The following is a 14,166-nucleotide window of genomic DNA, read 5'->3' on the forward strand; positions in this document are numbered from 1 at the left end:
GTCCTCACGGCCTGCCACAGGGACTGCGGAGCGAGGGACGGGCAGACAGGCGCTAATAAACCCCACCAAATAAGGAGCTGGCAGCAGCCACAGAAAGAGCTGGGGGACAAGCGGGAAGAGGGCTCCGCCTCAGGACGGGAGATCCCTGCCCGCCTACCGTGCCCCACCGCCACCGCGGCGGAGAGCACCTCCCCCGACAGGGCTTGACGGCAGCGGGGAGGAATGTGTTTCCGGGGCGGGGAAAGCGCGGCTGAGCGCGGACCTTCCCCTCCCCCGCTGAGCCGGGCTCCCCCTCAGCAGCAAGAATAGGCGGCGGTGAGCAGCCGGAGGGGGAGAGAGAAGCGAGGGCGGCCTTGCTGCCGTGCTGCGCCCAGCCCAGCCCAGCCCAGCCCGCTCCCGGGCCGCCAGTTAACTAGGCGGGCCGGGGCCGGAGCGCCCCCCGCCAGGAACCGGCCGCGCCGCAGCCATGGCCGAGGTAGCGGGAGGACGGGGAGGGGGTTGGAGCTGGTCGTTAGCGGGCTGAGCGGTGCCTTCGCGGCAGTATCTGAGCGGGCTCCGGCGGGTGGTGCGGGAAGAGGGTGGCGATCGCGGCTTCCTGTCGCCCGCCCGCCCTCCCTCCTCGCGCGGGGAGCCGCTGGCAGCGCTCGGGAGGAGCCGCCGCCGGCGCGGGTACCTCGGCACCCGTCTAGGGCGGCTGATGGGGAGTCTCGCCGCCCGCTGTGCCCGCCCCGGCGCCGGGAAGGTGTGCTAGTGCCGGGGCAGCGTTGCGGGCGGGCGGGATGGTGTCGGGCCCAGCCTGCGGCTTCCTGTGGCGGCGGGACGGCGGCGTCGGGCCTCCCGTGCCGGTGGGGGCTAGCAAGGCTTTTGTCCCCTTGGGCCCAGTCCTGCCCTGCCCGGGCAGCGCCCGCGTTCGGGCCGCCCCGACCCTTCCCTGCGTGCGAAGGCGGGAGCTTTGTGCCAGTGCCCCACTTGGAGCTGCCTTGTGCAGTCCGCGGCTTCCCGCACGGGTACCCGGGAAGGAGAAGCACTAGGCTCGGAAAAGTTTCGGGCTGCTGCCCCGGGAGGGCTGGCGTCCCCTCGGAGCCCGATCCGTCGGCGGGAGAGGCGAGGGAGAGGCTTACCTTCCGCGGGAAGCAGAGGAGTTCCAGGGATGGGATCGTAAGGAGTGAGTCCGTGTAGGAACTTGAGTGTCTAGGGGTTTTGACCTGCACATGTCTGTTAAAAGTAACTATTAATAGCGGAGTGTATGCACTGTTCGAAGCATGGCGTGGTTGTCAGTGCAGCCTTTTGACTGCTCGATGCGTTCAGTCTATTCAGTTCTTGCTCGAAGCTGCCCTGAGCCTCTGCAGCTTGTTATAAGCTTGTGTTGAGATGAACGTGGGAATCTTAAGGCCTCTGTATGTGGACTGTTTCACACAGATTTTTGAAATAGCTTGCAGCAATGGGAACACAGTATTACTATCTTCCTATACCCATGGTTGGAAGGAAACATGGAGTGATAGGAAATTCTTTCTGACTCACTGTTTAGCCAATGTCAGATGTCTTTATCTTATGGAATAAGTGTCTGACTGCCTGTTAGACTCATTAGGTAGTCTTTGTGACTATTTTTCTGTATGGAAAAAGGTTGAAAAGTGGTTTTGGTTCCTTCTGCATTTGTCCTTGGAATAATAAAACAGTCCATTCATGCCGCCACATGTGCACATACCTGTTGGGTGAAAATACTGGTTTTTCTTTTGATTTCTGGTAGATTTGTCATTAGTGCTACAGTCCTGCTCATGCCAAGACACACAAACCTTCAGAAGTAAAGATTGTCTCCATGCAGATCATTGGGACCGCTCACGGCTAATGCTGTGTGTGTGCTTAAGTGTTGGAATGGATCAGGACTTTATGTACGTGAAAACAGGTTTAGATAATCTGCATTCCTGACACAACTATTTGATAGGTGTTGGTGGTAGTGTGAGAAAAAGCAGATTTTATTATGAAATGAGATTACTTGGTAGCAGCATTTTTTCTTTTTAGAAGTATTATACTACTAGAAAGATGTGAATGAGACTAAAATAAGCAAGACTCTAAAAGTAGGGAAGACATGCGTTATCCACATACATGCCAGTGATGAAACTAATGATTCATTCTCCTGTCACAAAAAATGTTACCTGCCTCTGGCAAATGATTAAGTAGCATTTTACAAGCCTGCCTAAGGCTATGTTAATAAGGATTGCAAAAACAGTGAGCCATTGGCAATGGGTAGGCAAGACAAGGCAAGTTTCAGATGGGTACACCTTCAACTTTTGTCCTTTTCAATGATGTTATAGTTGAAAAGTGCAAACTGAAAGGCATGCAGAAATCTTACCTTAATCAAAGTTGGAGCTGATAAGTGCTGTATCTCTTTGCCAGCCAGACAATATATGAACCAGACTTATTTCAAAATGAAGTGTCAGCAGTTAAACCTGGTGTTCTTTGTGTGTGCAGCCAGGGAGTTCATTCTGCTCTGTACATTTAATCATCTAGTCGACATCATATCCCTAGTTATGTCCACCCTTGTGAAGAACTTATTCAGAGGGATGCGAGTTTCTCTAGAATGTGCATGAATTTCTCATGTGAGGGCAGAATTTTAGTGTTTTTTCTTGTATTTTAAGTGACTCAAGTGGTTAATCTTCAGCCACTTCCTTTGGGAAGTGATTCCCACAGCTGAAAACAAACTGTCCGGAAACTTTTCCTGCTGTTCTTTCTTCCTGTTTCATGATTTCATTCCTCTGCTCTTAACCATCCTCCCTGTACCTCTCTTGGGGTAGTTTACTATGGTGCAGTTTTGAAAAGAGCTTGTTTGCTCTAGCAAACGGGTCAGGAAATACATAACTTGGGTAGCAGAAAGGCAGGCTTGGGGAGAACGATGCAAACATGGGGAGGGCATGTGTTCTCCCTTGCCCAGAATATAATTCCCTTGCCACCACTGGTATGACTGCTCTACAACTGTTTGTAAATAGTTGTCATGCCTACTTTTCCACCCAGTCTTGATTTAGTTGAATGATGTGATGTGTGCTTAGCTGGTGGTTCTTCCATCCCTCTGATCAGCATGCCACAGGCTGTGCATGACTCTTGGTGGTGTGGCCTTCAGAAACAGTTCTGATTGCTATTGTGTAGGGCTACTGTTAAACATGCTGTCAAAGTACCTCCTTTGATGGGACCCTTTCTGTAAGCCATCATCAAAGGCTGTAGTTCTGGAATGGCCTCCATCCCTGCTCCCTTTCCTTCTTGTGGACAGACACACAGACTTCCTGCTATTTCTCACCTGCCTGTGGCTGGGGGCTTGGGCTTCTTCAGCGCAGAACTGCCTGTGATGTGTGATGCAACCTCCACTCATGTAACCGTTGCATGTAGGAAGTGAACATGTGAACTGTGCTGCCTTCTGTTCTCTGTTAGTTGCACCCACTGCATAGTGTATTGAGTGGGTTTTTGAAGGCGAGAGAGTAGAGGCTGGATGGGGCTTTGCTAGCAGTTGGAATACTCAACCTCTTCTTCCTCCCCACTCTTTTGCAAATACATTTTGTACCCCTTCTATTTGAGAGAGGCTATTATAATCAGTGATACATGGCAAAACTAAATTTAACGGGCAGGGATTTTCCTAATCTGTGTTAACTGTGGCAAGCTAGCTAGCGTTAAGATTGCTCATGCCTCCTCATGTGGCACTTGGGAGAGACAGTAGTTAGATCCAGAAAAGGGGGAATCCAGGCTTGCAGCCTATTCTGACCTTATTTGTTTTTCTAGAACTTAATTTATTTTATCCTTTTGTCCAACTTTTTTTTTTTTTTCCCCTTTTTTTAGTGTGGTCAGTCACCTTGGCATCCTTTTCATTCTTAAGTTAGCCTTCTGAGAGGGAATCCTTGTTGGGAGTGCCTTTTCCTCTTTTAAGCTTCTCGGGGTCTATTGGTGGATCTCATAAAGCAATTATGTAAATAATTCTTAAAAATGTGTAATGTAGTTAGTTTTATTACAAGTGCCATTAAAAAGTACTTGCCAGCATGTGTGCTGTTCTCCTATGACTAGTTATTTAAGTCATCAGCTATATTCTATGTCCTGTAGAAAATTTGCTGTCTTTCAGAAGCAGAAAATGTGGAACAAAGTCCATGTTTTCCTACCTCTCATCTACCCCTATCTTTATACTGCCAATCCTACAAATTGTTCCCACGTGCTCAACTTGCCTTGCTTTGAAGGTTCTTAGTAGTGGTAGTGTTCTCATTAGCAGTTCTAACACTATTGGTTAGATGTCTCGATTTTTCAGGCTTCTGTGCGTGTGTGCACAGAGTTGTTTGGGTTTTTTATACCAACATGTACAGCTCAGAGCTTTACAGGAAAATGAGGTTTTGGTGTAGGGGAGAGTTAGCTGTTGTTTCTGAAGGGGATGTTTGCTTGTTTTTCAAGGGAGTGTCAGGGAGTGTCTGACAGATGAACAAATTCTGCGGCTCCATCTCCTGGACAGACACTGGCAATATCTCTATCTGATTTAAGGTTCCTTTTGTCTCAAAAAATTAAAATTTGTTGGTTAATTCTAGTACTGAATAGTGTCATTTATGGTGGCTGATACCATCTCCTTTTTGCTGTGTAGTTCCTCCTCACTCTGTGCTGCTCTGTTCTGTTGTGTATTCTGTTGCCAGCTTTCTGAAAAGGGTGGTTACTTGCCATGCAGTAACCCCAATGGACCACAACTTTGACCAGTATCTTGTCAGTTGTTGTCGTTACGGCGCCTCTCCTGTAGCCTGCAAAGTCACTTGTGTGTTTACCTACAAATGGGAAAACAAATTCTGCTGTTGCTTTCTCTTTTTCCTTCTTTCCATAATTTGACCTGCATAGGTACAGCCTGCTAACCTTAAATTTACGAGTCCTTTCACTAAGCTTTCTTTTCTCCCACCATGTGTATGAGTAGTTTAAGTACCAGTCACAAGAATATACAACTTCATCATAAGAAATTGTTACATGCTTTAGCTGTGTTCGTAACAGGCAGTATAAGTTTCTAGCCCAATTTAAGATGTGTGTAGGCTTGCCAAAGAGCTTCTGTTGGGAACGACGTGTAGAGAAAATGAAAATTCTGACTTCAGTCAATGCAGAATATCACACTGAGCACCTTGTTATGTATCGCTAACTAGCACAGCTTTCAGTTCTAAGGGTGCTCTCTTTAGCAGAATGTTGCCGTTAAACATCCAGCATTTTTGTAATGACTACCTTCTCTTACTTTTCTCTTAGATTCATCAGGGTGGTTAATTGACTTGCTACACTACCGTTTCTCTCCTATTAGCAGGTTGAAGATGTTTACAGAGATGGTAAAGTCGCTAATTTAATACCAAATTTGCACGTAACCAAGCACATGCTAGGGAAAGTAGCCTGATGATAGTAGAATTTAATATTTTCTTTGGGGAAAGGTAATAGGATTTGTACCTGACCTGTAATCCTCTTCGGGGTGTCACTGAGTAAAGGCTCTTTAATATGAGCAATTTTTGTTTATATCTTTCTCATTTTCTCTTTACAGTCAGCTGCAAAAATCGTTACGAAACATGCTTTCTGTCTTAAAAGCACTTTTGTGTCCTTTCTTTCCTTTCCAGCAGCAGTAAAAATATCGTTAGTATTCTTGTGGTTTTTATTAGAGAGGGAAGCTTTGAGTAACAACATTGAAGCTGGAATCTTAACTTTGTTACAGCTAGTGAGAGCTGAGAAGATACTGGTGTTTTACCATCCTTTTAATTCTTTTCTTTCTCCCACAGAAAAACATCTTGTGTAGCTTTAATAAATTAATGCAGTTCTCATGTTTTGCCAACAAGTCATTAGTTTGCTGTTTATAGTAGTTTTCTCTAACCTTCTAATTTTTAAAGACTGTGTTTAAGTGCAATTTCTTCTTAAAATGCTCATAAACTATAACATACAATATCTAATGCCGGTATTTTATACATATGCACATACCCCCCCCCCAAAAATCAACATAATATTTGCTGTTCATTTATTTTGATTCATGGTTTATCCAAGATCACTAATGCTTAACTTAGTCCTAATTTTGACTTAGCGTAGTTTTAACTTCTGCTCTTGGTACATTCTAGTGTATAAGCAGGAAGAAGAACCATTGTTTATATGGATTCTTATTGCATAAAACTATAAATTTCTGTGTAGTATACATTAACTACATGTGAGTACTTAGCATACGTAGTTAATTGTATGTTATGGCTATTTACAGATAAATTTTTAATCTCTAGAGCTGTGCAAGTAAATTCACTTTTGATGTGGAAGCTGAATAGAAAAAGTGAAAGCTTTCTTCTTATCTTGACTTTTGTGGTAGAATGAAAAGCAATAATTATATATTGGGCTGAACTGAAACACTGTACTTACCCTGATGCAAAGATGACTGATTTATGGTTATTTAAAGGAGTAGCAAAATAATTGTATTAGATTACTTTACAAAGAGTCAGTTTTTAACTTAGGAAATGGTGATATTGTGAATTAAAGGTAGTATCTTAAATATTAGTGCATACTTCGTCCCTGAGATGAAGGTTTTGAAAAACAAACCTGAGATTGGGATATCTGGTTTGGTGTAACCTTGACCTAGAAGTAAATATTGAGCTAAGAATGCAGGGCCATTCCCTTTTGTAAAGGAAAAAAAGAGGATAATCTGTCATTCTAAGGTTTGTTAATTTTCTTTGGTGGAATTGTAGTTCAGTTTGTCTTAACACAGTGCTAACCTCAAGCAGTGGCACCAAGAGTCCTGTCTGCCTCTTGCGCAGCTAGTTACTCTGTGAAGCTGCTTGATCTGTACCCATCTGCTCTGCATAGGCTGGCAGGACCCCTGGGGAGCGATCTACAAGTGGCCTTGCGCTGCCATAAAGCAGAGGGTCACAGGATGCTCTCCCGGTTTGTTGTGGGGTGATGTGACTGTCAGGAGTGTATTAGGGTCTGTAGGAGGTCATATGAAGGACCTAGCATTCTAGTAGCTTGGCCAGCATCCTCTGCAGGTTCAGTTGCTCAGGTATTAAACTGGGCAACATCCAAGCTCTGCCTGGACCCTCACTTGTCCAGCTTTCCAGATTTTGGGTAAAAGAGTTTTGTGTGAAGATGAATACAGCTAAAAGGAAAGCCTATTTCTGAAGTGGTGATAAACACAAACGAATGAAATCTTACTGATGTTAAACAAGAACACTCTCCTGGGGATCAAAAGATGACAAATGTTGGTGGTCAGTTCATTAAATTTTGCATCGGGATGACTTCTCATGTTATTACTGCATCTTTGCTAGCTGAGTGGCTCAGGTCTTGGTGCTTGTCCAGTCAGCAAGAGAAATGCTCCCTGTTCTGATAATAAAAAGGAGAAATGAGGTAATCTGCTATCATCATCCACAAGATTGACTAGGGTAAGCAAGGTTGTGCTGCCAATGTTTTCTGGCTGAGCTTTTTGGTCATTACACTGATGATTTATTTTCTCATGTATTAGGAAATTAGTTTTATGGGCAGAAGGTAAGGTCCATAATTTCCTTCTCTGAGGTTCATTTTGTGGCTTTTGTATGGTTGTATTTAGCATATGTTAATGTGTTCACTACTAACCTAGGCTAACTAAAGATTGTCCTGATGTTGGAAGGCATACTGTATCCCACCTACATAAAATAAAAGGCTTGACTGTTTCTGAAATGTCGGTTACTGCTTTTGTGTCAGAGTAGATTAAAAATCCGCCTTTTGGTTTTGCATGAACTAGCCTGTGTGCGTTTCCAAAACATCTCTAAGTGTAACATTTTGGGAGATAACATTTATTCTTTGCTTTTACTGTACAGCTCAAAATAAGGAATAGTTTTTATACTGTTTTTGTAAGTTCTATGCAAATACTGATCTGTATGAGAAATCAGGGTACAAGAATTTGTAAATTTTCCTGGGTGTGGACTTGAGTCTAAAAAAGGAAACAGCAAATTTCCTTTTTTTTTTTTTTTTTTTTTTCAGAAAAACATGCTATACCTATTGGCTATAGGCTGTTTAAAAGGCTTCATAAAATTAATAAACATGGGGTTTTTTTCTATGTATGTGTTACTTCCGTCTACTACAGATGTTGTTTACATAACTTTTCAAAGGCTAGACCAAAATGTTACATAGCCATGTTGTTGATATCAGTAGTTTCAGTGAAAAACTCAACTTCAGCTTTTAAGTGTAACTATACTGTGCAAGATTGCCGCCAGCATTTTTATCATTGCCAGCTGAGCAATCTGGAGGGTGTTTAGATAGTAATAGCTTGTGCAGATATTAGCTCTTTTTGGTACTTAATTCACAATGCAATTTTCCTTTCTAAATGAATGATGTCTGTATTTAACATAATTAACATTTGCTTGTAGTCGGAAGCGATTTTAATGCTATGTGTCTGCAGAACTAAGAAGAAAAAAAGAGCTCACTCATTAGCAATAACTCAAAACTCCACAGTAGACAAGTGGTTTTCAAATCTACCTGAATTTCATACTATGTAAAATGTTCCAGTGGCCCTTTAACCATGAATTGAAATAAAAATGTGTTTTATCTTCATAGGAACATGAATCTGCAATAATTTTTACCAATGTATAAGGTATACAGTGTAAGATCTTAACTGTCCTTCCTGCCTGTAGCTCTTGAGTCTGACCGTTCTCCTTGCCTCAGCAGTGGAAGTCATAAGGCTGTACAGTAACTCATTAAAGTAGCTGATATGGTTGTGTCGTGGTTTAAACCAAGTCAGGTTGAAAATGACAGGTTGAAAAATAGCTTGGCAAAAAAATTAATTTGTACAACTCAGTCAGTTATTTCAGCTGTGTGACCACATTTTTTACCAGGGGTATGCTTCAGACCAAGGGGAGAAATATAAAAACATGCAGCACTTAGCAAGAGGAGCACAAGACTGTGGTAATCCAGAGATAAGCTGGCATAAACTGCTGTGGGACCTCACAGCATCTGCTTGTGCATGCTTCAGTGCTCTTCTGACTTGAGTAATCCATTTTAAGATTACTATATCAGGTGAGAAATAACTCAGCAAGGAGTTATTGCTCAGCTTGCTCCGCTGTCTCCGTTAAGAGATGAAAGTATCATTTACAGTTGGCACCAGATAGATGAAGGGTGCAAAGTGGGGAATTTTAGGGCCCCAAGAAGTTGAGCTGGCTCTGTTTAGTGGTGGCAAACTGGTAGATCTCCTTGGCTACTTTGAGAAACGTTATCTTTTATTATCTTTTGCAATCCATGGACTCCAGACTTAAAATCCTGCTCTGTAAAGCAGCAAAAGTGTAATAGGCAGGTTGTTGTTCAGACAAGGACTGCTTTTTTCATGTACTTCCATGTGTCTGTTTTTTTAAAAAAAAATAAAAATAAAATTAAGGTTAAAGTAACTTTTTTTTTTTGCTGAGATTGGTGAACTTTTTGCAAGTGCTTAAACTTCAGGATTAAAACTTCAGGATGAAGTCCACCGTTCACTGTGTGCTTACATCTAGCTATGTATCACAGCCGTTGACTTAATAGTCTTTAATATATATACACACAATATATGTATTTGTTATATATATCATATATATAACATCAATGTGTTGAATTAAATATATATTAAAAAATCTCATAGATAAAGATGTATAAATCTGTATGTAGCTCTGTGGGATGACCAGTCTTTTGTTATTGCTGGATGTTCATTTTTCTGACCACTTAGGTGATGTTGGAAGTATGGCAAGATGGGAGTTTTTTCAGTACAAGTCTCATACTAAATTGTGTTGGAATAATGAATAATTTAAAAGAAACAATATGTGGATACTGTCTGTAAGCATTAATCTGTGTACTTGCCATCCAAAGCCTGAATTAAAATTCCCTTCCTCCCTCCCCCGAAAAAACAGGTGGGGGGCACAAATACACAAAAAACAAATTAAAAACTTTCAGTGTTTTGTTCTTTGCCTGTCTTAATACTTTTTACCAACTAATTTGTTAGAATAACCTATTGGAAAAAATCAGGCATGTTCCCCAGCCTGGCTGGTTGCATTACAGAGCATTCATAAGCAATTCACCTGAGGCTAGCAGAGAAGGCAAGAGGCCCATGACAGCCTGGATTTAGGCTGATCTAAAGTGCTGAAAGAGCCTGGTGTAATTTCGGAGGTCCGTTAGTCTGAGTGCCACCTGCCACTTTGTAGAAGTTGTTTCCTCAGCACTCCTGTCCACGTGAAGGCCTGGTTCAGTTGCCAAGGCTTACAGAAAGGTGGTTTTGATGTGATGGGGAAAGGGATGACTCAAGGTACTGTTCTGCCAGCCTGGCAAGCAGAGCTGGAGTGGTGTGGTGTGTGGGGAAGATCCATGAGTTCAAGCAGACGGGCAGAGGCTGCTTTGTTGAAGGTGGGGATGCTGCAGCGCCGCTGTTGCTTTCAGCAGCAGTTAGCTTTCATCTTGGTTTTGGTTGCTCAAACCATACCCTGAGCGTTAATGATAGCTACTGTGGGTGAACGGTGCCACAAAAAGACAGTTTCCGCTGAGTTTGCCCTTTGTGGTGTGCCAGTTTCTGGCTTCCTGCAGTACCTGCAGCAATAGCCACCAAGACGTTTGCAACTGTTTTCTCTTAAAGAAATAGATGAGCAAGACACTGTATGAACTGATTTTTTTTTTTTTTTTTTTGCTTTTTACTTATGAATGCACGTGCCTCTCTTCTGCTTTTCCTTTAGAAGGAAAACTTGGATTGAAGTAAGTTCAGTCAGACGTTGTGATGGATATTACTAAGGCAGTACAGCCTTGGAAACATCAGTTACATTCATCTGTCTAAGAGCTATATTTATAAGTTTAGTTAAACCTTTAGTTTTCCCATGTTGATGAATGTGAGGTTTAAGTTGCACAAAATTAAATACTCCCTTTATGGGTGTAGTAAGTGGCACAGAGTGTGTGGGTAATGTAATATTACCACAAGGAACAGACACCCATGTTTTCTACTAGAACGGCTTAAATCATTACGTGGCATTCCTAATTGTAATCTGAGATGAAAATGCTAAACTTAGCCAAGCAGTCTTGTAGACTAGCAAGACTCATATAAATAAGCTAAATATTCAATTCACACTCTCCCTGGCAAAAAAAAAAGTTGTCTTATTTAAGAGGAAAATTTAAACTACTATGGCAGAATTATTGATGGGTCTAAAAACATTTGGAAAGTGATGAAACAACAGAGATGTTTATTTTTTTCCTCTGTTTTAATCAGAATTGTAGAAAGAAGTCCTTGTAATAATGACAACCTTGAAATATTTATTATGGAAAAATGCCTTCTGAAAACAGTGAGATTGGGTGCAGTGGGAATTCTTCCAAATTTATGGAGACGGTGTGTTTTGAATCATCAGGACTGTGATGGATTTGAACTGCTGGGAACTTCTGTTGGTGAGAGTATAGAAAAGCAGGTATTTCTGACATAAACACTTTCATGGAGGGAAAAAATAAGTATTTTGGTTCCTAATACCTGTATGTTCTCATTAGATCTTTATCTAAGAGGAAGCTTTCAAGGTGTGCAAGTATAGAAGGTGTTGTAGATACAGAAAATAGCAATTTCAATGCGTTTATGTTAGCCTGAGAGTGGTGCTGTCTTTGTGGTCTCCTTGTCTGTTAGCATAAGCAGCATATTAATAGGCTTTACTGTCTTGTCCTTGCTTAAAATTCAAGGAGCATCGAAAAGTCCTTGTAGCAATCTCAGCTCTCTGTGGGCAGGATGAGCTGCCATTATATTTCCTAGCAAGAGACAGGAGTGCAGGTGTGTGGTGATGGGGTGTTCTGCTTTCTTATTCCATACTTGAGTAAGCACAATCCTTTGAGAGGTGCAGAGTAGTAACAAGTAGTTACAAACTGCACATTACTGGTGTTTTAATTAGATGTAGCTGCAGGCCTCTGCCTGCTTTGCTTGAGAATATGCAGTTTTATTTCTCTCCTAATCCAGTGTTGAATAGTAAGCATAAGACATCTGTTGGTCTAGTTTTCCAAAATAGTTACTAGTTTACCCCATAAATTGCAGTCTGGATAATTGCCTGGCAAAAAATATCTAAATAAAACTGTGTGGAAAAATTAATACTCTCATGAGAAAGAGCACCTCACTTGGCTTTTAAGCAGTTTCCTGTATGTGGTAATCATACACAGGTTTTTTGTTCACATGAGCTGTGTGTAAGTACTACTTGCCTTTCAAGCATCAAGATGCTTTCCAAAGCAACTTCTAAACTGTGGAATATTGACTTCAATTGGGATTCAACATGTCAAGAAAGTATGTACAAATAGTCTCTTTGTCCACTTTAGGACCAAGCTAGGGACAAAGATGGTTAATACATCAAAGTAGTATTCTTCCTGGTGGTACGGTAATACTAAGGAGGTCTAGTGATGAGCTACAAAGCTTCTGTGCATGGCAGTGTGTACATATATATACTAGTTGAAAAATGGTCCCTCCTTCTGAAGTGTTGCTGACTAACCAGTGTTAGCTCTGCCTGCACCACAGTGCTCTCTGAAAGGTATTAGAACAAAGAGAAGAGATCAAGGTTGAACTTGGGTTTTGCTGACTTGACAGGTGGAAGTTCTTTGTCAGTGACAGCATCTTCATGTTATCACTGAACATCTTTTCTCATTCTTTTACTTTCTGTCACCATCACCAACATGAAATATAGACTTGTGTGACTTAAGTAGAAGTATGTTATGAAGAAGCAAATTGGGTAGGCTTTAGCAGCACTGGTATTCTTTGCAATTTATTATGCCACTTGGTTTTGCTGGTGATGAATATTTAGTTTTGCAGCCAGTTGAAGGGGTTTGCTTGTCATTATGTGAAATCATCAATTGATTTTTCCTAATGAAACTATGTATAGAAATAAAGTGCCATGAAATAAAACACAGTATGTACCTATCCTGCCTAAGTAGGTTTGCTATGTTCCATAGAAATCTAAATTTAGTAAGTGTCTCCTTACTTACCAGAAGCTCCCTGGCTACCTTTAGTTGCTTCATGGAAGGTATTCATTAACTTCAAGTCCATAGATAAGTCCGTGTAGTTCAGACTGCTCAGGTCTGCAATTAGAGAGGGAAATCAGCTCAGTGTGCACTGGTCATAGTAGTCATGCATGATACAAAAAGCTTGCAATTGATACAAAAAAGTGATGCAATTTGATACAAAAAAGTGATACAGATTGATACAAAAATACAAATGCTACAAAAATTGATACAAATGATACAAAAAAAGCTCTCTTCCACTCCGAGCGTGAACATAAATCTGGTTCCCTTCACTTTCCTACAGGTTAGGGCATTTGACGAGAAAGAACCAAAGCTTGTACTCTGAATCATGATCCTAAGACTCTTTGCTTTTATCCACTGACATGTTGTAAAATCTCTATATACATTACAGGGAACAGGATCTGGAACCCCACTTTAAGATCCTTCTTTTACCCCTCACCATCTGTGCACCAACTTGTTTTCTGTCTCCATGCTTTTCATTCTTGATTGCATAGCAGGTTTGGTTTAATAAGAGTGGTGGAGAGTGCTCTTACTAGTATATCCTGTAGGATGATAACACATTACCAAGAAACGTGAATTCAAACCCTTTTGGGTTTGAGGAGGGGCTGGAGCCCAGTTATCATACTTCCTGATATGCCTCAGTGTTGTAAAATATCTGGGAACTATTACCATCCTGTATCATGCAAGCTATCACAATGGAATCTACCACATTTTATCTTTCTCTAGGTAAAGAGATGTCAAATATCAGAAAACTTTATCATCTGTAGTTGTTCTGAAATTGGTACCTCTTTTCTTGTGATTATAGAGGAAACATATGTGTTCTATTAAGAAAAATCTCCTTCCCCACCCCCTTCCCATCAGCCAGACACCTAACTTGGATGGATTAGTTTCCACTCAGTAATTCGAATCAAGACCGAGAAATACTTTTCAGAAAACATACCTAATTGATTTTCATTCCACTGTTCAGAATTGTCAGTAAGTTGAGGGCTCCTGTGAAATCCAGGAGCAATCATTGATATATTTCCTATAAAAGCAATAGTATGGTCAAACAATGTGAGTGCTTTTGAAGTTAGCTGTTCTGTCTTGAAGCAGCTGCATCATGTGCAAGCTAACAAACCCCCATATTCTGGGAACACAGGCTGATACCATGAAAAGCCTTCCAGATCTACTCTCATGGGCTGTGGTCTCAGCCTCCTGATACTTGTACATGAA

General features: G+C 41.7%; 1 protein-coding gene across 1 annotated transcript in view; it reads left to right on the forward strand.

Annotated features, from left to right (window-relative positions):
• The first annotated feature begins 230 nt into the window (after positions 1-230).
• Positions 231-14,166, forward strand: part of ITGB1 (integrin subunit beta 1) — a 47,020-nt gene continuing 33,084 nt past the window's right edge. The window contains exon 1 of the mRNA XM_034060726.1: positions 231-475. Coding sequence (XP_033916617.1) covers positions 467-475 — 9 coding nt within the window. The 5' untranslated portion in view covers positions 231-466. The remainder of the gene's footprint in view (positions 476-14,166) is intronic.

This window comes from Melopsittacus undulatus, chromosome 1 (assembly GCF_012275295.1).
Source record: "Melopsittacus undulatus isolate bMelUnd1 chromosome 1, bMelUnd1.mat.Z, whole genome shotgun sequence".
In the NCBI taxonomy this organism is placed as follows: Eukaryota; Metazoa; Chordata; class Aves; order Psittaciformes; family Psittaculidae; genus Melopsittacus; species Melopsittacus undulatus.